This window comes from Heterocephalus glaber, unplaced genomic scaffold, assembly GCF_053883595.1.
Source record: "Heterocephalus glaber isolate CG9 unplaced genomic scaffold, H.glaber_assembly_v1.0 deba00001687, whole genome shotgun sequence".
Classification (NCBI taxonomy): domain Eukaryota; kingdom Metazoa; phylum Chordata; class Mammalia; order Rodentia; family Bathyergidae; genus Heterocephalus; species Heterocephalus glaber.
The window spans coordinates 11,898,465-11,922,036 of NW_028258412.1; the positions used below are offsets into that span (position 1 = coordinate 11,898,465).

Below are 23,572 nucleotides of genomic sequence, written 5' to 3' on the forward strand. Positions count from 1 at the left end.
GCAAGGTCCCAAGTTTGATCCTCAGTACCAAAAGAATAAATAAATAAAGGGGGGGGAAGGGAAAAATAAAGAAAAAGGAGGTGAGAAAAAGAGATAAAAAGCAAGGAAAGGGCCAGGGATTTAGCTCAGTGGTTTCACCGCCTGCTGCGCAAGCCCAAGGACCTGAATTCGATCCCTGGTACCAAAAAAAAAGCAAGGAAAAAGGACAAAGAAAAACTCCTTACACTTAATAAACTGATAAAGAAGAAAGAGGATAGGAAAAAAGCAAAAGGAAATTTTGTGATTTTTGACTGTGTGGTTTTCTTCTGGGGTTTAGTTTTGGGGCAGTGTCCAAGGCAAGGTGTGTCCTTGCTCATGCTGGTAGATAAAGAAGGCAGACCCCAGGGCTGTGCTGGATCAAACACAAGCAGGCAGCAGGAGTAGGGTGAAGGTGCCAGTGCTGTGACTTTCAAATCCAGAGCTGGGCCTGGCCTCTAGCCATGGGGTTGGGGCCTGTGTCCTTCAGCTCAAACCCCTCAAGGGGTCTCTTTCCAGCCTGCTCCCTGACCACAACTGTCTCTGTGGCTATCTCTCATCCAGTCACTGTGGGAACATAATACTCAGAGCCCTGAAGTGAAACTACCCAGCTACTCTGAATCCCGGGATTGAAAAATCAACCCTTTCCCAGAATCTGACCAAGCACTCCCTTCAGCGACATGGCAGGTGCTTGGAATGGAGTCACTCACCAGCTGTTGTCTTTTGAAGGAATTGTGTTGGGAGCAGAACTCCACACTCTCCCTGCAAATTACAGCACCTGCTGGTCTGTTCCAGTTGCCTTTCTCCCTTAGCCCCTCTGGAGTCCCCAGCTTTCACTTTGCCTCTGTAGGTTCAGTCTCTCTTTCCCTGCAAGCCAGGAGCATGGATCTGGGAAGAAAGTGCTTCCATGTGGCCATTCTATGGTACCCCACATGTGAGCTCATCCTTGCTCCCCCCATTTGACCTCCCTCCTGGGTTCCTATCTGCCCAAATTTCAATGTGATTTTCCCCACCCCAAAACCCATGTTGAGATTTGGTCCTTAACGTAACAGTGTAGCCCTGTGACCCTGGACATGTCATTGCCTCTCTGCGGGGCTCAGTCTCCCCATGTGTAGGAAACAGATGCTAAACCACTCTGAGGGCAGCAGTGACTAGTTCATTTATGGAGCACTTACTGTATATCCAATGCTTCACCTGCTTTCTAACAACCTTGCATGGCTACCAGTGTCATCAACAGACCCATGGTTGAGACAGGAGGATCCCAAGTTCAAGTTCAGCATAGGCAACTTAGCAAGACCTTCTGTCAAAATAAAAAAGGCCTGGGGATGTAGCTCAATGTGAAAGCCCTAGGTTCAGTCCCCAGTACCAAAACACACCACACACACACACACACACACACACACACAGAGATGCAGTGGACAGGAAACCTGTCCACAGTTACACCTCTGGAAGGGAACTCTAGCTCTTCTGCCTGAGCAGCTTGGTTCCTTGGGATATTGGGTCAATGGGGTGATGGGGAGGCATTCTTCTGGAGGGTGCAAGGCTGGGCCAGCAGTATGGCATTGGGGGTGCCCATGATACCAGCAGGAATGAGGTCAGGGCTGGGGCGTGCAGCTGAGGGAGCCAACATTTTTTTGAGTGGGGGAGAGCAGATCAGAGAACAAAGAAAAGCAGAGCACAGAGATTCTGAGCCTAGGGGTTTATGTTCAGAGGCTTTTCTCTTTTAGAAAATGTGTTACTAATACGTGCATCACCAGGTGGTCACATACAGCTAGATCATCTGGACAATGATTTTACTTCACAGACACATGCAGAGACCTTCCCCAGGACCAGGGCTGTTTGGAGCACTTCATAGGTGTCACCGGGAAACCAGGTCCCCACACAGAGAGGAATCTGCCACTCACCCCTTGGTCCTCCATTCTTTGTGCCCTTTTGATGAAAGAATTCAGTCAAGATACATAGGTGGCCTGGCAAAGAATAGGTAGAATTTCTTGTAGTTATAGAGAAAGTCACACTTTCAAGAAAGAAAGAGGGCAGTGCCATGAAGGCATCTGTACCGAGCACAAGTTTGAATCCTTTTTTATGCACATGTAAGTTACTCCTGGGGTTCGGTGAACTAGGAGAATTATGATGCTTATTGACATTTTACTTAGTAGCTACTTTGGAATTACAAAATGTCTCCCTTTCCCTTTCAAATGGTCAATGTTCCCTCAGAGGCTTTAATCAATTTACAAAAGATGAATTCATAATTTAAACCAGGTCCCAGCTCAAGGCAGAAGGGTCTTTAAAGAATATTTCCTTTTGGGCCAGGGATTTAGCTCAGTGGTTTTGCCGGCTGCTGCGCAAGTGCAAGGACCTGAGTTCGATCCCCGGTACCAAAAAAAAAAAAAAAAAAGAATATTTCCTCTCCTGATGTCATTGGGCTGGAGGCTGTGGCTGCCATGAATGCCGTCTGCTTTGTTCTGGACCCAGCCCGACCGGAGACCAGGTATCAGAAGGAATGAGCGTATTGTATCACTGTGCTCTGTGGGATTGCTTTGGATCTGAGACCTAACAAATGATTATAAACGTATTATATACAGAGGCCTTTGTTACTTTACCTAACTCTAACTGGCAAGCATGCTGTCTTCGACCCTTCCTTTACCCCTCAGCCCTGATGATGTCTAACTACCAGCCTAACATAGGTGCACACTGCTCAGAGAGGGAGGTGGCCCTGGTGACTCAGATCACAGAAGTAAGCAGCCTCCTCAGCCCTCTGCTTGTGTGGTCTTGTTACAATGATTGCGTTTTACTTGCTAATCAGGAAAAACAGCACCAGGAAAACAACTGGGAAAGCGAATTCCATTTAGGGAGCAGAATGGGCCCTGGGGCTGTTCTGGGGGCCTGGCTTTGAGCTGTGCCTAGCCCAGAAATCGGAGGACCCAGTTCCACCTGGGCTATGCTCTTGCAGATCTGATCTCAGGACCTCCAGGAAGAAAGTGAGGAATTAGGAACTCTTCCCTATGGGAATTCTGCCTGGGCTGCCTCCCCAGTACAGCACATATTTGTGTGCACACACATGTGCATGCATACATATGTGTGTGCTCCTGTGCATGTGTGCATGGCGGGGGGGGCGGGGCGGGGAGCGGGTTTCTCAGATCACTGTCCAGATGCCCGCCTTGGTCTGGCGCCCTCCACAGCTCACCCTCTGGTGCCCAGCCGGCCCAGGCCCTTTCCCGGCCACAGCCCGTTCTGCCAGCCTCCAGCCCCAGCCGTCTGTTGTGGCAGATGTTTTTAGATGTACCATGGAAACAGCAGAACAGGATGTACCTCTGGATCGCAGCAGGGACAAGCCCACACTCACAGGCCGCCTATGCATTCCCCTCCCAAATGCTCCTTGGGAAGAACCACACAGCCCCAGACTGGGACAAATGGTGTTTGTGTCTAGAGAGAGACAGATCCTGTGTCCTCCTCGGGGTCAGAGGCAGAGGAGTGGGAGGAGACAAGTGCACATCCCACTGAGGGCCTCCTTCCCCAGAAGTCTGGCTTTGCAGAGATGTTAAGGAGGCAGAGTGGGGAATGGAGCTGCCGACAGCCCGGTCTAGCCAGTGGGTGGCTGACCACTGTCTTCCTCACCACAACAATGTACTCCTTGAGGGACTGCTGTATGCCAGGGCCTGGGCTAAGTACCTTATGTAATACATAATATCAAAATTCAGTGGTATTGCTGGGTGAAGTGGTGCATGCCTGTAATCTCAACATTCTGGGAGGCTGAGGCAGGAGGATCACAAGTTTGAGCCCAGGCTGGACAACTTAGCAACTTATAAAAAATAAAAAGAGTTGGGATGTAGCTCAGTGTGAAGGCCTTGGGTTCAACCCTCAGGACTGCCAAAGAATTAAAAATTTTAAAATTCAGGGGCATTTACTTTGTGCTCATTACACAGCGCTAATCATTTTTGTTTGCTGCGGTTTTGAGGCAGGGTCTTGTTAATTTGCCCAGGCTGACCTCAAACTCATAATCCTCCCATGTGCTGGAATTACAGGCATGTGCTACCACACTGGGCACAGAGTAGTGATCTTTACGAGACGGCTATGGGGTTATTCCTGTTTTCCAAATGAGACACAGAGTGATTAAGTCACTTTTCCCAAATGCAAGTTAGGGAGCTGGGACTAGGACCCAGGCCTGTCTTGCTCCAAAACCCTTGAGTGTTGCTGCTGCACGACACGGTGACTTCAGGGAGGCTCACGTGCCTATGCGGCCCTTGTAACCTCTGATTATTCTGGGCCTGGAGCTTCATTTCTGACCCCTCTGCTTTCTCGCTGATTCCTACAGGGAGATCAAGATGCATTTGGGTTTGCTTCTCTCCACTTCTAGTTCTGGGAAGGGCTTTGGTTTCATCACTTCCTAGACATAACCAAAGGCAAATTACTTAAGCTCTTGCAGGCCTGTTTCTTCATTCATAGACTGAGCACAATTCCAATAGGGTCCTAGAGTCCATGGGATCTCTTATGCAAAGCGCCTAAGTCATGAGATCAGTCAGCCCTGTGCAAGGGGTTCCTCCTCTGCCGATTCAACCAATCACAGATTGGAAATATTTGGGAAAAACCTGTGTTTGTATTGCATATATACAAACATTTTGTCTTGCCATTATTCCCTAAACAATATGGTACAACTATTCGCATGGCATTTACACTGTATCTATTGTTGTAAGAAATCTAGATGATTTAAAGTACATGGGAGGATGTGCATAGGTTCTATGCAAACACTGTGCCAATTGAGGATATGCAGATTTTGCTATCCAGGAGACCCTGGAATGAATTCCATAGATACCAAGGGCTGACTGTATAGTTTAACTCCTTGGCTTAAGGGTGCAAGGTAGGTGGCTGGTGCTTTCTGGGCAGGACTTGCTGTGTGCACCGTGGTGATCTCTTACAGAAAGGTCTTGCCTACAATGACATGACCCTGCCCGAAATCTCAAGTCACCCTCCACACTGCCTTCTGGAGTGGTTCTACCCGTCTTCCCCACAGGGAGTCTCCAAGGTTTAACTAGGCCCGTGAATGTGCCCTTCAAAGCCACCCCCATTGTAGGTGATATGGGATTACGCCCAACCCTTGGACGGTCACTCTGAAGATGAAATTAGGGTAATAGGCAGTTACAGGCTCAAGCTCCTAGGATCCCTGAATAAATAAGTATCTGCCAAGTGGGGAAGGCCCATATTCTGCGAGGGATGTGGGTGTTGTCTACAGAAAGCATGTATGGAATGTGATTGTGATCAGCAAAGTGTAAGCCTACTTCATTGCATCACATTCTTATTTCTCTGGCCTCTAAACTAGGCCATCAGAATCTCCAGGGAATCTACCAGAAACATACAGAATGGTGGACCCTATCCCCAGGCCAGATTCATGTTTGCAACTCAAAGAGAATTGCTATCTCTAGCCTTGCCAAGAAGAGTTCCTGACCCACTCGTGGCCCTCAGTGTGTTTTCAGAATGTTCTACAGAGCTCGTGTGGTGATGCAGGCCTGTGATCCCAGGACTTAGGAGGCTGAGGCAGGAGGATCGCCACGAGGTTGAGGGCAGCCTGAGCTACACAGAGAGTTCCTGAACTACATGGCAAAACCTTGTCTCAAAAAACAAAAAAACAAAAACCAGAGACAGGGGCTGTGTTACAGTTTGAGAGCACTGTTAGATTTATCCTGTTAATCTTCTGCTTTAATTTCATACTTAGTACTTTCTAGCCCAAAATTGGCTTCACATGTGTATTTACCTAAGACTGTATTAATTTGGACGTTTGTTGTAATGGTTATAAGGAAATAAACTTACACTCTGGTTTATTCATCAGTCTCTTGTAAATCCAGCTGAGGGACAGAGAAAGTCCAGATGAATCAGAGAGTACTTTTTGGATCCGTGGAATGGAATTTAGTGGTTCTGCTCCAGTACTTGGGTCATGCATTAAGTGCTCACCAAATCCTGAGTCAGCCTGCATGGCTGTTGGGTTGGGATCATGTGACTTAAATTTCCTCCACCAGAATCTGAGAAAGTGATGTACTATACCAAAGGCAGTAAGAGTGAAAACACCCCTCCATCTCTCCCCCACTTCCCCCGTACTAGAGCCTGAACCCAGTGTCTTTATGCTTGGCTACATCTCCACCTTCCTTTTTTTATTTTTCAGGACAGGGTTCCTAAACTGTTCACGCTGGGCTTGAACTTGTAATCTTCCTGTCTCAGCCTCCCAGAACACTAGTATTATGTATGAGCCACCAGTCAGCTAAGGTGGCAGAACTTTAAAATAAAGGCAACCTGGCTTCCTGGGTCACCAAATGTTATAGTTTGGATATTTTTTTGAGACAGGGTCTCACTATGTAGTCCAGGGTGGCCTTGAACTCACTATGTATTTGTAATCCAGGCCACACCCACTGTAACATTAATTTTTTTTTTTTGATGGTACTAGGGATTGAATCCAGGGCCTTCTACATGCTAGACAAATACTCTACCACTGAGCCACATGCCCAGCCCTTATAGTTTGGATTGTAAGTGTCCCTCAAGTCCATGTGTTGAAGACTTGGTCCCTAGCTGAAAGCATTGTTGGGAGGTGGGGCCTCCCCAAAGGAAGTTAGGTCACTGGAGGCAAGGCCTTGAGGGCACACAAGGACCTCAACTCCTTCCTGTGTCTCTTGCTTCCCAGCTACCATGAGGTGAGCATTTCCCTCTGTTATGTGCTTCTACGATGTGCTCCTTGCTACAGCAACAAAAGCAACTGGGCCAACCAGTGATGGACTGCAATCTCTGAAGCCAGGAGCTGAAAGATCTTTCTTTTTTTTAGCTGCTCATCTCAGGTATTCTGTCATGGCAGTGGGAGGCTCACACACCTCGGGACGGCGCTATCGAATGCTTCCTGGGGTAACAGGAGCATGAGACAAGTCTTGGCTGTGCTCAGTGACAGACGTGCTGGGCTTCCTGAGCTGGTGAGCAGACACGAGCACCCCAGTCCTCCGGAGCATGCCTCAGGCTTTGCCATGGCTACCTGGCCCAGAAGAGAAGATACCCAAAGTCCAGGCCCCACCTTGGTGTACACTTGGATACTTTTTTGGTATACAAATGACCACTCACAAAACCTGGAAGGAAAACGATTCACCCTGGGAGAAGCGGACATTTCTTCCTTTGGCTATTTCTTTGGTCTAACTCATCCAGACTTGTGAGCTTAGAGCTTAGCACATAGTAGGTGCTCAGTGAAGATGAAGATGATGTACTGGACTTGCCTTGGCAAGGGCCAAAGAGGCAGATTCTTGTACAAAGCTATAGTCATTGAAAGCGCAAAGACCCAAGTTCGATCCCTGGTACCAAAAATAAATAAATAAATAAACAAAGCTACAGTCACTGAGTGTTTATAAAGAAAAAGTTTATTTTCATCACAAGAAGCACACATACTATATACAATACAAACCAACAGAAGTAAAAAAAAGTGCATTATGTATCTTCTACTGCAAGTTCACAGTACAAAAGATGTTGCCTTTTAAATACATAATATAAAAAACAAGAAAACAATTAAAAAATCATTGACTTTGTAATGCAACACATGGGAACCCACCGGCGGCAGCTTCTGAAAAACTAAAGAGTAAGTTGTCTGGTGGAGTTCCTAACTGGAGTAGGGGGAGTGAGCTGTACCTACATTTTGTTGCAAAAGAGCTCAGGACACTAACAAGGAAGAAAAATAAAATACCCTAGGTGGTGATTTCTCTCTATTAAACAGGAGTACAAACTGTATGATGGGTGACAGGTGAGTGGCAGAGCACCGAGCCTGCACCACTCCCCAGCTGGATGCAAACCAAACTGCGTTTTTCATTGGCTACCAAGGGATGCAGTGTAGGGCGATGGCGGCCTGGCCTGCAGGAACAACCAGTGCTGTGTCTACAGGCTCCCTGGAGTAGTTGTGGACACACAAGGTCAAACTGCATAGCAGAATCAACACAAGTCAGGAGAAGGACAAACTCAAGCCCTAATACCAACTACTGTGAACAAGACAAAGTCCCCAATCTCTGAAGATGAGTTTTACAGCTTTGCATAAATACACAGTATTTATAAACTATTATTAAGGCACTCAATTGTAAAACAATAATTACAGTGTAGGAAAGAGGGGGGAGCAGCTATCTTCTCATCCAGCAAGTCCTGGGTCTAGGCAGCACAGGCCGGGCTGTCCAGTTAAAAAGACACCAAGTTCACAGAGGGGCTGAAGGACGGAGTTGCAGCCCAACTGCCGAACAGGAACAAGTCAGCCATGTGACTTCAGATGGACCTGGGGCCTACCCTGGGCAGCGTTACTCCAAATGGGTCTAGGGGATTCCTTTGTAGCTCGGGGGACACAGCAGGTGTGTGGATGACAAAAATGATGCACATGATAATCTGATTCAAGTTGTGTATACTCAATATATATATAATGCACATAAGAAATCATATATATGCATATATACATATATACATGCAGAGTGGACTCATTCAATTACAGAGCAGACAATAACAAAGCAAGTAGCTGCGGCATAAGAGTAAATCAATGACCTTCATTTAGCCTTTGTCATTAGCAGGAAGTTGGAGGGTGGAACCAGGACAAGTGAACCAACTTTGTGCTGTCCAGATGTCACCAAGTTTCTGATCTACATAGCTCTCTTACCAAAGGTGAAATGGGTGCCCTCAGGTTTGTGCCGGGTTGGGGGGGGGCAGCGGTGCTGGCTGCCAGTTGGCCAGCTAACTAGCAGGGTTGGGTGAAATGAATTCCAGCACCAAGAATTTCTAGCTAACAGAAACCAATTCCCTTCCCTTCTGGTGCCTTGGGCTAAGTTACCTAATATGATCTTAACCAAATGCTGCAGTATTTGTTCCCGCAGGGGAGAAACAGTCCTGGGGAGTTCACAGCCTTGGGCCCTGAGACAAGTTGCAGAAGTACTGTACAGGATTGCCCTGAAGGTCTATTCTATTCATGCTCAACTCTATCTATGGCATCCTCTGGGCTATGACATAGTGGGAGGGCTTCAGAACTGACTGGAATGTTTTTGGGCTGGAGAGAGTGGGTAGAGCAGGTGAAGAATGGGGTGTGGACACTGCAGCCTCTGCGTACCTGGTGAGTAACATACACTGAGCACAGGGCACAGCGGAGAAGGCCTGCTACCCTGCAGTGAGCTGCTCCACAGGCAGGGGTCCCTGCACAGGGAACAAGGAGGCAGGGAATGCACAGAGAAAGAAACCATGTTCTTAGAAAGTTTGTGCAACTGGGGACATCGCTAGAGATCTCTAAAATAACTCTAAGAAAAAGAAATGGAAATAGGCGCTGTCTAGATTTTGGTCAGCAGGCAGCCTGGTCTTTCCTCTCTGCAATCAGTTTCCCCTTAAGCTTAACAAAACCTGACAAGACAAACTTCTGTATCAATGCAAGACAAGGTTGTAGCAAAAAAGTTCAGTCTAACTTCTGGCAGACCGTATCAATCAAGGCAAGTAGAAGGATGAAAAGCAGCCAGATACACAGGGCGTCAGGGGGAATAGAAAAGGTTCCTTTTCCCTTAAATCAACACAGGCATCAATGAGGACGGCAGTCACCAAAATCAATGACTTGTACAGCATTAATCTGTGCATTATCTGCCTGTCCCTCTTTTGTGCCACTTACATTTGGAATTTTCCCTGTCACCTAGGTTTATAGACAAAAGAGCAGTCAAGCTGTGGCACATCTTTTTTCTTTTTGGTACCGGGGATCAAACTCAGGACCTTGTGCTTGCGAGGCAGGTGGCGGCACCACTGAGCTAAATTCCCAGCCCTGTGGCACATCTTAAGAAGCAAACATTTCCCCCTGATAGCTAGTATGACTTTATCACTGCCAAAGTGCCCCTAGATGAGCAGAACGCTTTTGCCTCGCTAATCTAACACTTTAAAATTGGCATTATGTTTACAGGCAGTGGGTCTGAGTCTCCAAGAACAATCTTCATCTTTTCCTTCGGGTCAGAGTGTGAACCATCAATAAATCACGAATGTTTCATCTGCTCTGATGACGGGGAGCAGTGTCCTTGTCTGCTTGGATGCTGATAGATATACTAGCTGCACTTCTAGAAAAGAACAGGTACAGGGCTGGGGATGTAGCTCAGTGGCACCATGCCTATGTCACAAGTGCAAGGTCTGGAGTTTGATCCCTGGTATTGCAAAAAAAAAAAAAAAAGGTACATTTGCCAAAGACCCACTTATAAGGGTCCTCACCCCCACTCTTTAACTGAACAAGAAAAATTACACCTTTCAAAATTAATGTTTTCAAAAATATAGCACTCTTCTACACAGACATGTTGAAAAAGTCAACAGAAGCCTATCATCAAATTTAAAAGATTATTTTGACACAAAAATTGATCTGCATGAAATTTAATTTGGCAAAACATAACTGAACTTGATAAGTTTTTTGAAAATACACTTTTGTTGGCTGAGGAAGAAGGGGAAAATCCCACAGGGTTTCAGGAATAAGTGGATAATCCCCTTTTAAGGTGATTTCAATGGACACTAATGGGAAAACAGATTTCTATAAAATAAAGTAACATATTTTTAAAAAACCATGCCAGGGAGAAAAAGTTCTTGGAAAAGGTGTTTGCCCAAACTTGCTGCACTAGTTGAAACAGGAATTAGCCTTCTTCCTGAAGTCCCTGCCTGGGTGCTCCCTAAAGCAGCTGCTCTGGGGGACCAGTTCTGGCCAATGGAAGACGGCAACTCATTCATCTGCTTTCCAAACTTGGCTGACCCCTGGATGCTTTCTGGCTTCACTGGGTTAACCGGGCTGATCCAGCTGAGGGTAAGATGGCACTGCGGGCAAGCTTCTGTGCTCCCCACGTACATGCACAAGGAGGGGTCGGCAAGGTCTGGGGTTAGGAGGAGGGGAGGGTTTGGCCCAAGGTATCCTTGAGACACAGGACGCCTTCGAATTCGCCTTCTTTCTGCACAGGCAGCCAAGGTCTGTAAAGGGCCTGTCCATAAATATCTAAGGCTTTGCATGGACTCTGTCACATAATATTTTACTTTTTTATAACTCTTTAAAAATGTCAACATTCTTAGACCACAGGGGCTGTACACCAGACTGCAGAGCCCTGAATCAAGCCCTTCTGTCTTTCTACAGAGCTGCTTCTTTCTTCAAAATATCTTAGCACTCTGCCTTGCTGACAGACACCAGGTGAGCCCCTGGGTTCAAACGCCAAGCTGCAAGCCATGCTGCGCTTCCCTGGGTCTTCAAGGTGCTACCCAGAGCCGAGGCTCAGGCTACAGCATTCTCCACTCCATCACTGCTGCTGGAGAGAGCTGCAGAAACAGGAAGCTGTAAGCATTTGCCAAGCTTTTCAGTCTCATTTTGCTCAGAAAAGATGCTCAAAGAGGCTCCTGGAGTAGGAGCCGTAAGAATTTCACCCTGCCAAAATCCCTTTTGCCTTCCACACAACAGTCGATGGGACCTAAGGAGCCTGAGGATCAGGGCTTTGGGCAGGACAGTCCGATCAGGGCCACCACCGCAGTGCTCCCCAAACCTAAATACAACCACATCTGGTACAGCAGCAGGTTTGGTCTTTTCCCCTCACTAGGCCCACGGTATGCTTCCCCACTAGCAACAACTGAGAACATCGCACACATTTCCCCCATCTGACCTGGGCGCTGGCCTACTGCTCATCACCCAGTCACAACAAGCAAGACAGAAGACTTTAACTGAACAGGCGACCATCTCTTAGCACAGCACAAGGCCAATAGCAAGGCTGGATGCATCTGTCTGCTGACCTTCCCTAGCAGTGATCTGCTTGGTGCAGTCAAGCTGAACATCCTGACACTTTGGGGGTTCTAACAAAACAAAAAACCTTGTTTGGAAAAACTCTTTCTGACACAGCATTATTCCCTGGAACAAGTCTTGGGCATTATTATATTTTAAAAACAAACAGCAGGGCCGGGGATTTAGCTCAGTGGTTCCGCTGCCTGCCTCGCAAGAGCATGGACCAGAGTTCGATCCCCTGCCCCTGGTACCAAAAAAAAAAACAAAAACAAAAACAAAACACAAAGAGCACAGTAAGAACAGAGGTAGGACTCATGTTGCCATCCCAGAGTTTTCCTAAGAGGCCAGAATGAAACGTGGGCCGTGGCTATGATGTCACCACCATGCCTCTTCTGCATGATGCAAATGGAGTGTTTTGGATGTGAGCCTATCTGTATGTGTTCTTTAGTACACGATTTGTCTCAAAAACAGGACAAAGTGTGTGTCTACTGGCTGACAGTTCCTGGATCTCCAGGCCACACAGCGGTACTTCTCCCTTCTTCTTGTGCTGTAAATTATTTTTGTTTCTCTTCCTCCAATGTCAAAAGGGAGAAAAGGCTGGATGACTTTGGTTAAGACAAATCAAGATGTAAGGGATGGACTAGAATCCACAGTGAAACTAAGGGAGGGACTGAATGAAAATGTAAATCCAGTGAAGCGGGGGGGGGGGGGGTGTCAGCTTTTGCTCATCCTCAGGGGGCTTTTCAAGTTTTCTGGGGCAGATTTCCCTGATGGCTTGGAGGTTGCAGCTGGGTTCCTTTGGGTGGTCTGGGGTTCATTCAAGAAGGAAGATTTGCTGCACTTAGCATCCTGGGAGTCAGCGGTAGTGGATACATCAGCCTCACTGGACAGGTCTTCTGTTGAGAAGTTGAGGCTTCCCAGCTTGGCAAGAGAGTGGGAGCGCTTGAGTGGGGATGAGACAGTGAGGCCTGCCAGCCGGAGCCGGGTCTCAATCTCCTGGGTCCGCTGTTTCACCAGCCCGGGCTTCCCTCGGACACTGTGGATGCTGTCGCTGCTGGAGCTCCGAGTCAGGTTGGAGCTCAAGGAGGAGGAGGTGGGGGTGTAGCAGATGGTCTTCAGGAAGTCTTTGGAGAAGTTACTGGTGTGGTCCAGGCGGGAGAGGAAGGGTGGAGGGCTCTTCAGCAAGGCTCCTTCCAACAGCAGGGGGGTGGCCTCTGATTTCTCGTCACCCCCTGCCTGGCCAGGCAGAGCTAGAGGCTGTGGCTCCTGGAGCACGGCCAACTCCTGGCTCTCCTCGGGGATGCTGGCCTCCAGCCTGCTGGTGGACGCCATGTCTGTGGGCAGGCTCTTCAGCCTCTCCAGCTCTTTGGTGTGCTTGCGGACCAGACCTGCCTTCTGCAGCTGAATGATGGACTCCTGGTGCTGCATCAGGTAGCTGTTGGTTGTTGGTTTCTCAGACTCATTACTGAACAGAAGCCTCAGGTCCTTAGCCGGCTTCAGCTCCTTCTTGGGTGATGAGTCTTCCTTCGCTTCCAGGCTGGGAGAGTTCTTGTCACAGTGAGAATTCTTCAACAGGAGGGACTTGGGCAGGACTTTTGGAGTCTCTCTGGAAGGTTCTGGAAGGCTAGGTGGTGGCTCTGGGACAGCCCCAGCCAAATTTCCACTACTCTCTGGTCTCCTTGAGGCTGTGGGTGACAGCAATAGGGGCGTGTCGGCTGTGCCAGAGGCTGGCTTCTCCAGAGCATGGGACCTGCTGGATACAGGGGCCAAAGGGGAAGATGTGATGTGGGGCAGGAAGGCTGGCTGGGTGCAGATGGCAGGAGCACTGGGGTCCTCACTTTGCTCCCTGAAGGCCTCAGTAGCCCTGCTGGCTGTAGGGTACATGCAATCAGCGCAAGATTTGTAGGAAGGCTTGACTTTGGTGAGGATCGCAAACATGGCATCATGCTGGAAGGGGACAAGAACACAGGGAGACAGTATACTCATGAGCCAATGACGAAAAACATGGGGGCCATGGAATGAGCAGGGTGTGCAGCCTGGGATAGGTGCCTTCCTTTAATTACTTCTGAAAAAGTGACCTGTTGGAACCCACCTGAACATGCACAGTGTAGGTTAGAGAGGACTAAGAAATACCGAACCAAACATTCCAGAAACCAAGACTCGGGATCCCAGGCAAACCTTTGGTACAAGGTCAGTATGGTCAGGGCAGGGTCTCCCAAGATCTCCCTTGCCAACCTGCCTCTGCCACCTGCACAGGGTAACCCTGCTCCAGGCTCATCTGGAAAGCAAGGTAACCCCTATAGATCACCACACTAGAAGAAAGAAATGAGAGCATTCCTGTCACAGAAGCAGAGAAAGGGGGCCTCTCTCTGGCAGGAAGGATCTGCACTGGAGTGTCCACAGCCTGAAAACAGAGCCCCCCATCCAGTATGAATACAGCACGGCTCCTGAACTGTCACCCAGCTCTGGTCTCCACAAAAGAGGTGGCAACGGACAAACTGTTTTTGGGAAGAGTCTGCCGGAGGCCTAAACAGAACAGGCTGCAGGCCTGGACCAGAGGGCCAGCTTGGGCTGGGGTTTACACTAGTAGAAACACGCTTGCCTTGTTTCCCAAAGAAACCCTGCCTTCTGGTCACCGGGGTCTAAGTAGATGGGACGTATGTCCACACCCCTGGGCTTCTGCCAGGTAGGGCACCTCTTCAGGGCCTTGCGGGCTAACTGGCAGGTGGAGTGTGATGGAGAGGAGACTGTCAAAGGGTAGGCAGGGGAGATGACTGCGAATTATCTAGCTGTGATTCTGGAGCTGGTCTGGAACAATGCCTTCCAGGCCAAGGGCTGATGCAGGCTTCTCAGGATATTCCCTGCAAGGGGAGCCTGAGTGGTGCCCCTATTCCTTGACCCCCAGGGATTAACATCACCCTGTGTCGGTGACTTGAGTCTCCCCAGGTATTTAGTCCAACACTAGAGAAGTCCAAAGGATACTTGACCTTGACCCCTGGAGGCTGCAGGGGAAGGCGAGGGCAGGCTTAGGTGGGTGTATGGTGGTGGGAGTGAGGTCTTCTGGAGGATCTTTTCTCAGTCAGGAACCCTGGCACCAGCTTCTGGGTTCTCCAGTCAGACCTCAGTCTTTTCTAATCAATGGAACCCTATAAGGCCTGAAGTCTCCATGTAGAAATTTTTCTTAAGCTCTAACCAAAGTCCTTCATGTTTGCTTCTTCTAAAACCTGAGCTGAAATCGAGCACAGTGGGGCTCTGAGAACACCATTCAGAGAATTCCTTCACTCGGCCAGATTCATGGTGTGCCTGCTCAGAACCAGGATTGCATCAGGTTCTAGGGCTAAGGACAAGACACTACCCAACCTCCAGGAGATGCCTGCTGCCCACTGGTGGAAATAGGTCAGGAAACTGTGAGAAGTACCTGTAATCTCAGCACTTTGGGAGGCTGAGACAGGAGGACGGAAAGGTCAACATCAGCCTGTGCAACTTACCAACTTACTCTGTCTCAAAATAAAAAATAAAAAGGGCTGGGGATGTAGATCAGTGCAAAGGCCCTAGTTCAACCCCTCTTACTGGAAAACAACACCAAAAACAAAAACAGCAACAAAAAAAGGGCTAGAGATGTAGCTCAGCATGAAAGCTCTGGGTTCAGTCCCCAGGACTGGGAAAAAAGTGTGGTAGAGGGGGCTGTGCTCAGTCCCTAAGGAAGGGAGCTCTGTGGAGGGATGGACACCTATGGAACAAGCAAGTGCTGACGGAGCAGAGGGAGAACAGCACACAGGCTCAGAAGTGGGGGAAGGGCCCAGGCGGAATGGAGGGCAGAGAGAGGCAGGAGGGGCACGGGGATTGGGTCCTCATTCTCCTGAGCAGCATGTTTCTGTCCTCGCTCCATGTTCTGTGTCCCGGTCACCTCAGGCTCATGGCCTGTGTTCTCACCTCACCAGGTTCAAAGCCTCTACGTCCTCCCCAATGGCTGGGACAAGGCACACAGCCCTCCCAACACAGAGGGAGAACTTGCATGCCCTGGCCACCTCTCCAACTGCACCTTTCACTGCTGCCCACTGTGGCATCCAGCTCCTATCTGTCCCATGCCAAGGTCTCTTTGTCCTCAGGGGCCTGGCACCTGCTGCTCTCGGCCTACAGTGCTCTCCTTGGCCCTCGTTGCTGCTTCTCTGTCCTGCACTCACCAGCTCCTGTCACACAGTCTGTCACTGCACAGAGGGCTCGCCATATTTGTCTTCTTTGCTACAGCCTCATGTGTTTGCCCTCCATCTGCCCCATAACACTGCACATGTGTGGGGCTGACACACAGCTACACCCCCAAGCCAGCCTGGTACAGCATGGTTCATAAATGGAAGCTGGACACAGAAAAGGATGCTTGTCTCTAGGTTCTTTTCCCTCAATGATGTCATGCATTCAGTTTAATTCTGGTGGAAAAAGACAGGTTGAGACCTTAACCTCTCCTGCTGTCCAAGCCCCTCTCCTGGTCACCATCCAGTGACTCACAGTCATGCTCTTTGGACTAACCACACACCACTGTCCTCACAAAGCAGTTTTATGTTATTGTCTTTATGGGTATTTGCTCTCTGAGGGAAGTGGCAAATAGTGGGAAAATCCATGACTAATTACCATCTGGTTTGGAATACATCTTATGACTTGGCGGTTGGTAAATGAACTTCCCAGTTTTGTTTGCACTGTAATGCCACGGTAGTTACAAACTGGTTTCTACTTAAGTGTGCCTGCCAGTGTCCCCAGGGTCTCAGCTGTCCTGTGAGGTGGGCAGAAAGGCCCAGAGGACATGAAGTTCCTCACCTCAGGCCTTGGTGAGCCAGAGCAGGGGCAGAAGCTGAGAGCAGGCTGCCCACAACAAAGTCAGCCCCCTGCTCCCAGGCCACTTCCCGATGGTGACACTGGGAGACAGGAGGTGGCAATGAGTAAGCACAAGGCTGACACTAAACTTACTGCGACTGTCCACTGAGTGTGATAGCTACAGAGATGACTTGAAGTTGGAAGACGAGATACTCAGTAACACTGAGGAAATACCATCTCTTTTAAAGGCTGGTAATGGTCCTGTGTCATGTTTCATACTGGGGTATTTGGGAACACAATGCAACCTCTGGGATTTGTTGCAAAGTTGTCCTAGGTGAGGGGAAGTAGAAGGGGAAACACACAGATACTGGTTGAAGTCAGGTGTTTCATGCTTTACGTCATGAAAAAGAAAAAAAAGGGAGCTACCTTACCTAAGAAAGCAACGTGTCGGTTTCTTCCCTACAGACCTTATCAGCCCGCACAGTCCCTCTGAGGGTCAGGGGGCTAGAGATGGCAGCCCTGGCTCAGCAGCAGCAGGGAGGTGACGTGGTGACAGGCCTACCTCGAAGTCATCTGGGCAGCTCCTCTTGCTGTTGTTGTTATTGAGGTTCTCCCGGCTGAGTGGGCTTCTGTCAGGCTGGGGTACAGGCTGCATCCACCTCCCTGACCTTGGGCCCTCTTCCCTTTCCATCTCCTCCACCTGTGGTGAGGAGCCACTGTGGGCTCTGGGCCTCCCAAACTCGAGTCTCTTCTTCACGTCCTTCTCACAGAGTCCAGCACCTTCCTGGGCTCGCCTGGCCAGCTTGAGCACCTCCTCGGCCTGAGCCGCATCCTCCGACAGAGCATCCTTCTCAAGGTCCTCCAGGTGGACCAGGCCACCAAGGTCATTGTCGGAGGAAGGAAAGAGGGGGTCTGAGAGTCTCTGGAAACAGCAGGGCAGAGCAGGTCCTCCTGGGGCTGGGCTTCCTAGGAGCCCAGGGTGGGAGGCATCATCAGAGCAGGGCGGCCGGGTATCTGGGGTGCTGTCCTGGGTCTCTGGCAAGAAGTCGCTGGGCTCCGAGTGATCATCCACAGGCGGCTGGAGGCTGCTCTCTGTTTGCTGGCGCCAGAGTTTGTTGTGCCGCTGTTTGCTGTGGGGACAAAGGGAAAGGAAGTGATCGGGGAGGAACAGCACCAGAGGGTCCCAGCAAGAGGTCGGGGTGGGAGGATGGAGGGGGAGGGCAAGCAAGGGACAGTCCAAAGTCAGGTGGGAGCCAGAGCGGGCTCTGGCACCCTTGGTTCACTTGTTTCCAAGCACACATGGGTAGGAAAAAACCACAACCCTAGGGCCCTAAATCATGGCTTGCACTAGAAACTCAGCATGATTTTTTCCTTTATTTTTTTCTTTTTGCATGACTGGATTGAACCCAGTCCCTTCACACTGGGCTACATCCCCAGCCCTTTTTCTTTTTTTAAATTTTAAGACAGGGTCTTGCTGTCTGGCTTCAATTGGGCTCAAACTTGTGATCCTCCTGTCTCAGCCTCCGAGAGTGCTAGGATTACAGCCGTGCACCACTGTGCCCAGCTGTGAAAGCCTTATGTGATTTTTTGGTTTTTTTAGTACCCGGGATCAAACTCAGGACCTTATGCTTGCAAGACAGGCAGTGGAACCACTGAGCTAAATCCCCACCCCTTGATTTTTTTATGTGATGACAACATTGCAGATATGCTGAGAGTTGTGATTTGTGGTATGGATCTCAATATTTGGTCCTGTCTCACTGTGTGAACTTCGGTCACATTACTGATGTACCTCTCTAAATTTTTCCATCTGTCATGTGAGAATAATGATCCTCTCCTACCTATCCTACAGGGAAATTAATCGGATCGAAGCAGAAAGCACACCGGGTATGGTGGTGCATCCCTGTAATCTCAGCACTTAGGAGGCTGAGGCAGAAGGATTGCTGTTGAGTTAGAGGCTTGCCTTTGCTACATAGTGAGTGCAAGTCCAGCCAGAACTACATGGCGAGACCCTGTCTCCCTCTTTCTTTCTCTCACACACATATGCACAAAGCAGAAAGCATGTAAAGATCTATATACACTAATATAACTAATTTGGAAGAGCCCAGAAAATTGTAAATATTTCTTTAGATCTGAGAGGTAACAGGTCAGCTTTTTTTTTTCTTTTCTGGTACCGGGAATCAAACTCAGGACCTTGCGCTTGCCAGGCAGGTGTGGCGCCACTGAGCTAAATCCTTGGCCCCAGGTCAGCTTTAAATCGTTTCTTCTTGTATTATTTTTTTTTCCTTCCGTTCTGGGCAATGAACCTAGGGTTTTATCCATGCTAGGCAGTGGCTCTATGGGTAAATTATACCCAGGCTCTGTACCCATTTCACTCAGCTAATTTATTTTTATTTATTTTTTGGTACCAGGAATCGAACTTGGGTCCTTCCACTTGCGAGGCAGGCAGAGGAACCACTGAGATAAATTCCTGGCCCCACCCCAGCCCTTTTTAAAATTTATTTTTGGGATAGGATCTCGCTATGTTGTTAAATTGCCCAGGCAGGATTCAGATTTGGGATCCTCCTGTCTCAGCCTCCCATGGTGCTTGAATTATAGATGTGTTCTACCGCTCCGAGCTTCATAATTATTTTTTTAAATGTAATATATTTTTCATAATATATTTTTTAAATGTAAGGAAAATAAAAGAAAGAGACAGGGAGGGAAAGACAAAGGGGAGGAGAAGGAGAGGGAGAGGGAAAAGAGAGAGGCTAATAGTGAAGTACGGTAACTAAAGTTACGCCCTGAACATCATAGTAACATTAGAGTGCGAGCAACCGGTGGGAGTGTGAGGGTGAAGACGAGAAGAGTCAAAGCAGTACGAATCAAGGGTGTGTTGTTCCTGTGCAAGGGAGCATCACGAGTACTTATTACTGTGTGCTCCAAGTGACGATGTCCATCGGGCTGTGACTCGAGGTCACAGTGCCGTGCTTCTGTGAATCCGGCCCAGAGAGCCCTGGAGAGACAGGCAACAGTGACTGACAGGCAAAGGGAGAGAGTAAGATGCACGCTGGCCTCCTCCTCCTCCGGGCCTGCCTGGGACCTGTCCAGCGACTCTCCGAGTGACAGTGGAGTCCAGAGATGTCCTGGGCTGTTCTCTGAACCCTGTTCAATATGGCCAGGGCACTCCTGCTTTCCCAAACTTGGCCAAGAAGCTAGTGGATTTAGCTCCTGGCTTCTTTCCAACTGGGGTCAGAAATAAGCCAAGTCAGGCCTGCTTCTCTGACAGGCTGAACGGGATGGCAAGAGGGAGAGTATCCTGAGCTACAGGTGTCTTGGTTGCAGTGGGACCTCCCAGTATCATGAGGGACTCCCACCTGTGCACCCTCAGTGGGCAACCTCCCTGGAACACCATCTCCATCCTGCCATCCAGAGGGGCGTGTGATGTGGGACATGGTAACCTCTCAGCGTCAGTGTCCTATCCACCTTGTGAAGGCGGGAAGGGTTGTACTTTGCAGACCTTTTTGGGGTGGGATTTAAGTGATTTTAGCAGCTATATTTATTGGCTACTTACTAGGTGGCAAAGCTTCTGATAAGATAAACTTGTCTGGTGCTTATGCAAATCTCAAAACACCCCTATTAGGTGGGTGTTGATTTAGCTTTTCATTGTGGTTAGATACATGTACCATTCTTGCTATCCTGATCACTTTTAAGAGTACACCTTGGCAATCTTAAATACATCCACTGGGCCGGCGCCACACCTGCCTCACAAGCACAAGGTCCTGAGTTCGATCCCCGGTATAGGGGTGGGGGTGGGGGAGCATCCACAATGCTGTACAGCCATTGTGGAAATGTGGCTCCATAACTTTTTTTCTCTTCAGTACTGGGGATTGAATCTAGGGCTGTAGCACTGAGCTACATACCCTGTCCTTGTTATTTTTTATTTTGAGAGGGGGTTTTATTAAGTCACTAAGTTGCCCAGGCTGGACTCCTCCTGCCTCTGCCTCCCAGAGTGCTGGGATTACAGGCGTGCACCATGACACCTAGCTCTGTAATTCACCTTGCAAAACTAAAACTGTGTACCCATCAAACGCTAACTCGCTTTTTCCCCACCAGCCCCAGGCAATCACCATCATATTTTCTGTCTCTTGAATTTGACTATTCTAGGAATATAAGTGAGGTTCTACAGTATTTATTTTCTTGTTAGTGGATAATTTTATTGAGCGTTATTGTCTCAAGGTTCATCCAAGTTACAGCACATGACAGAATTTCCTTCATCTTTTTTTTAAGAGATAGGGGTCTCACTATGTTACCCACGCTTGCCTGGAACCTCTGGGATCAAACGACCCTCCTGTCCTGGTCTCCCCAGGAGCTAGGACTACCAGCATGTGCCATCATGCGCAGCTATAATTTCCTTCCTTTACATTCTATTGTATGTATGTGCCACACTTGACCTGGTGTGTCCTAAATGTCTCTTAGAGTCCCTGCTTTCAATTCTTTTGGATATACACCCAAAAGTGGGAATGCTGGCTCAACTGCTCACTCTTTTTTGAGGGACCACCATTCTGTCTTCCAGTGTCTGCAGCATTTGACCCTTGGGTGGGTGTGGGTGTGAATTCTTCACTTGGAAGAGGGCACTGAGGCCCGAGTGATTTTCCAGCTTGTCTGTGGTGGAACCTGCTGGTGGCCTCTGCTGTTCCTTGGCCTGCACCACCACAAAGCCTGTGCACCGGACTAGGCACAAAGCAGGTGCTCAGGAAATGGGATCAAACATGCCCACACCAAACACCAGGTCAGGCCTTGATGAGGAGTTAGGCACTTTTCCCTCCAGCAGCAAAACGAGCTTTATGTGTGTGCCAACAGAATCAAAACAGATCCCTCCTGGAAACCACTCATCAAAGCCCAAACAATAGTTATTTTTCTCAAACCAGCTCCCCTGAAAGAAAGGCTTTTAGCTGCAGAAGCTGCTGCCAGGCTCAACAGGAGCAGGCTGAGACACTGCGGGTGGCCTGGCAGGCTCTGCCACTGGGCTCCTCCAGCTCAGTCCGCCAACCTGTCTCTAGGGGCAGGCACCCACCTTGCATCCAAAATGCCTTCATACTCAGACAGCTGCCTCATGAAGCCTGCATTGGGTCGTGTGATGCTACGCTTCTGTTTCACATAGTTATACGCTTTTTCCAGGGGCCAGCCAAATTCCTTCATCGCATAAGCGATGACCGTAGACGCAGATCGGCTGACACCCATCTTGCAATGAACCAGGCACTTGGAATGGTTCCTCCTGTAAGGTGGGAGTAGTTTGAGGGGGGAAAGGATTACTAGTCTTCAATAACTTCAGTGTTCAAGCTTTACCAATTTTTTTTAAGCCTCAAAGTTATCTCCTGGCCCAAATCCTCCTATGTCCTAATGTTTATGGAGCAGATTCCACTCACCCTCTAAAGGAAATAACTTGGCTGTGAAATCAATTAGCAAACAATGGGAAATCAAGACAAATCTGCCCTAGTTTAGCCCAGCTTTGCAGCATGGCTTCAAAAGGCAGTGGCTGCCTTCAGGGACAAAGTGGGAATCCTCCCAGTCACTGGAAAGGCTGGGTCACCTGTAACCCTTTCTCGGGCAGCAACTGGGCAACTAAAGGGATTTTTACAAAAGCTGCTCAGCGGCTACAGCAGATGGAGACGCTGAATAAGCTACTGTAGAAAACAGGGTCACTGAAGCGAAAAGGCAAGGCTCTGGGGAGACCAAGGCCCAGGGGCAAGAGCAAGAATGACAGCAGCCCTGGCTCAGCCACAGCAGAAAGAGACCTGGGAGGATGGGCTAATTTGCTACCTTGGAGGAGGTGGTACTGGCCAGGCACAATGACTCCACAAACAGTAAACGCGGAGGAGCCCCAGGCTGCACCCCAGCAACTGTACTGGTCTGGGAGGGTGCCCCATCAGGTGGGAGCAGGCGCCAGGTTCCTATACCCGAGAGGCTTGCAATTCCTCCCCAAACTGCTGTGCTTCTCACCCTCTCCCCTACTGAAGCTCCCATCAAGGGAGCCCTGAGTATGAGTCCCAGGAAAGCCCGAGAACAAGAAGAGATTTTGGTAAGGACACACCATGTGGCTTTGACCTACAGCGTACAAGGAAGGTGTTTCTCTTGATAGAATTGAAAGGGTTATCTCTTCCTGTTCAAGATTTCAGTAAGACAGTTGTTCCACAGGAAACAAAAGATGGGTGTGACCACTGACGGGCCCAGGGGCAGCGGGCCAGCCCCCACCTCTGGTCTGTCCAGATCTAGGTGCACAGGAGCGTTGTAATACCTAGGAGGAGAAGGCCCATATTCTTTGGGGAGCAGCCCCCAAAGAGCTCTCAGCCCTGTGTGCTGGCTCTCCATGGGGCCTCCTTTGGCCCTGCACCTCCCTATGGGAAGCTCCCCAGGGTCCCTTGCTGTTAGATCCTTGCCTGGAAAGAAAGACGGCTGAGGACGAAATCTGGGGACAATGTCACAATCAAGGGCAGATGGGAGAGAACAAGCTCTAGGGTCCCAAAACACCAATGCCCTTTCCCCTTTGGAGCCTGGGATCCCCAGGCCTCAGAGCCTTCTTGTCCAGCCTACTTCTCCGTTGAGACTGTCACTCATTCTGCCACCCAGCCTGCCAGTCAGTGTCTTCCTCAGACCAGCTTCCAGTCCACTTACTTAGCTTTATTTATAAAATGATATGCTTCATTCCAGTGGGCAAGAAGGTCTGTGGACTCTTCATCATAGACTCGGATGTTGTGATATGCAAACAAGCCAGGAAAAAAATTGTCTATTTCTCTAGTGACATTTAAAATGTAGTCAACCCTGCAATGAGAAGAAAAAAAAAAAAAAAGCAGAATCAGAATGAAGAACTAAAATATAAAAGTAACAAAAAACTGCCAGAGGAAAAGAAATTTTATAATGTACACAAATACAGAGTACATTTGTAGTGGAATTTTTCATTTCCCTGAATAGTTTTTTAATTCCCTCTCCATGATAAGAACGTATTATATTTATATCAAAAAACTCTTTAAA

General features: G+C 48.8%; 1 protein-coding gene across 4 annotated transcripts in view; it reads right to left on the reverse strand.

The window, feature by feature from the left end:
• Positions 1 to 7,372: 7,372 nt before the first annotated feature.
• The window catches only part of Ssh1 (slingshot protein phosphatase 1), a 66,900-nt gene continuing 50,700 nt past the window's right edge, over positions 7,373 to 23,572 (reverse strand). For all 4 annotated transcript variants that reach the window (XM_087198483.1, XM_004843630.4, XM_087198485.1 and 1 more), the window contains 4 exons: positions 23,216 to 23,362; positions 21,618 to 21,818; positions 17,127 to 17,694; positions 7,373 to 13,705 (listed from right to left, as the gene is read on the reverse strand). In XM_087198483.1, coding sequence (XP_087054609.1) covers positions 12,473 to 13,705; positions 17,127 to 17,694; positions 21,618 to 21,818; positions 23,216 to 23,362 — 2,149 coding nt within the window. In that variant the 3' untranslated portion in view covers positions 7,373 to 12,472. The remainder of the gene's footprint in view (positions 13,706 to 17,126; positions 17,695 to 21,617; positions 21,819 to 23,215; positions 23,363 to 23,572) is intronic.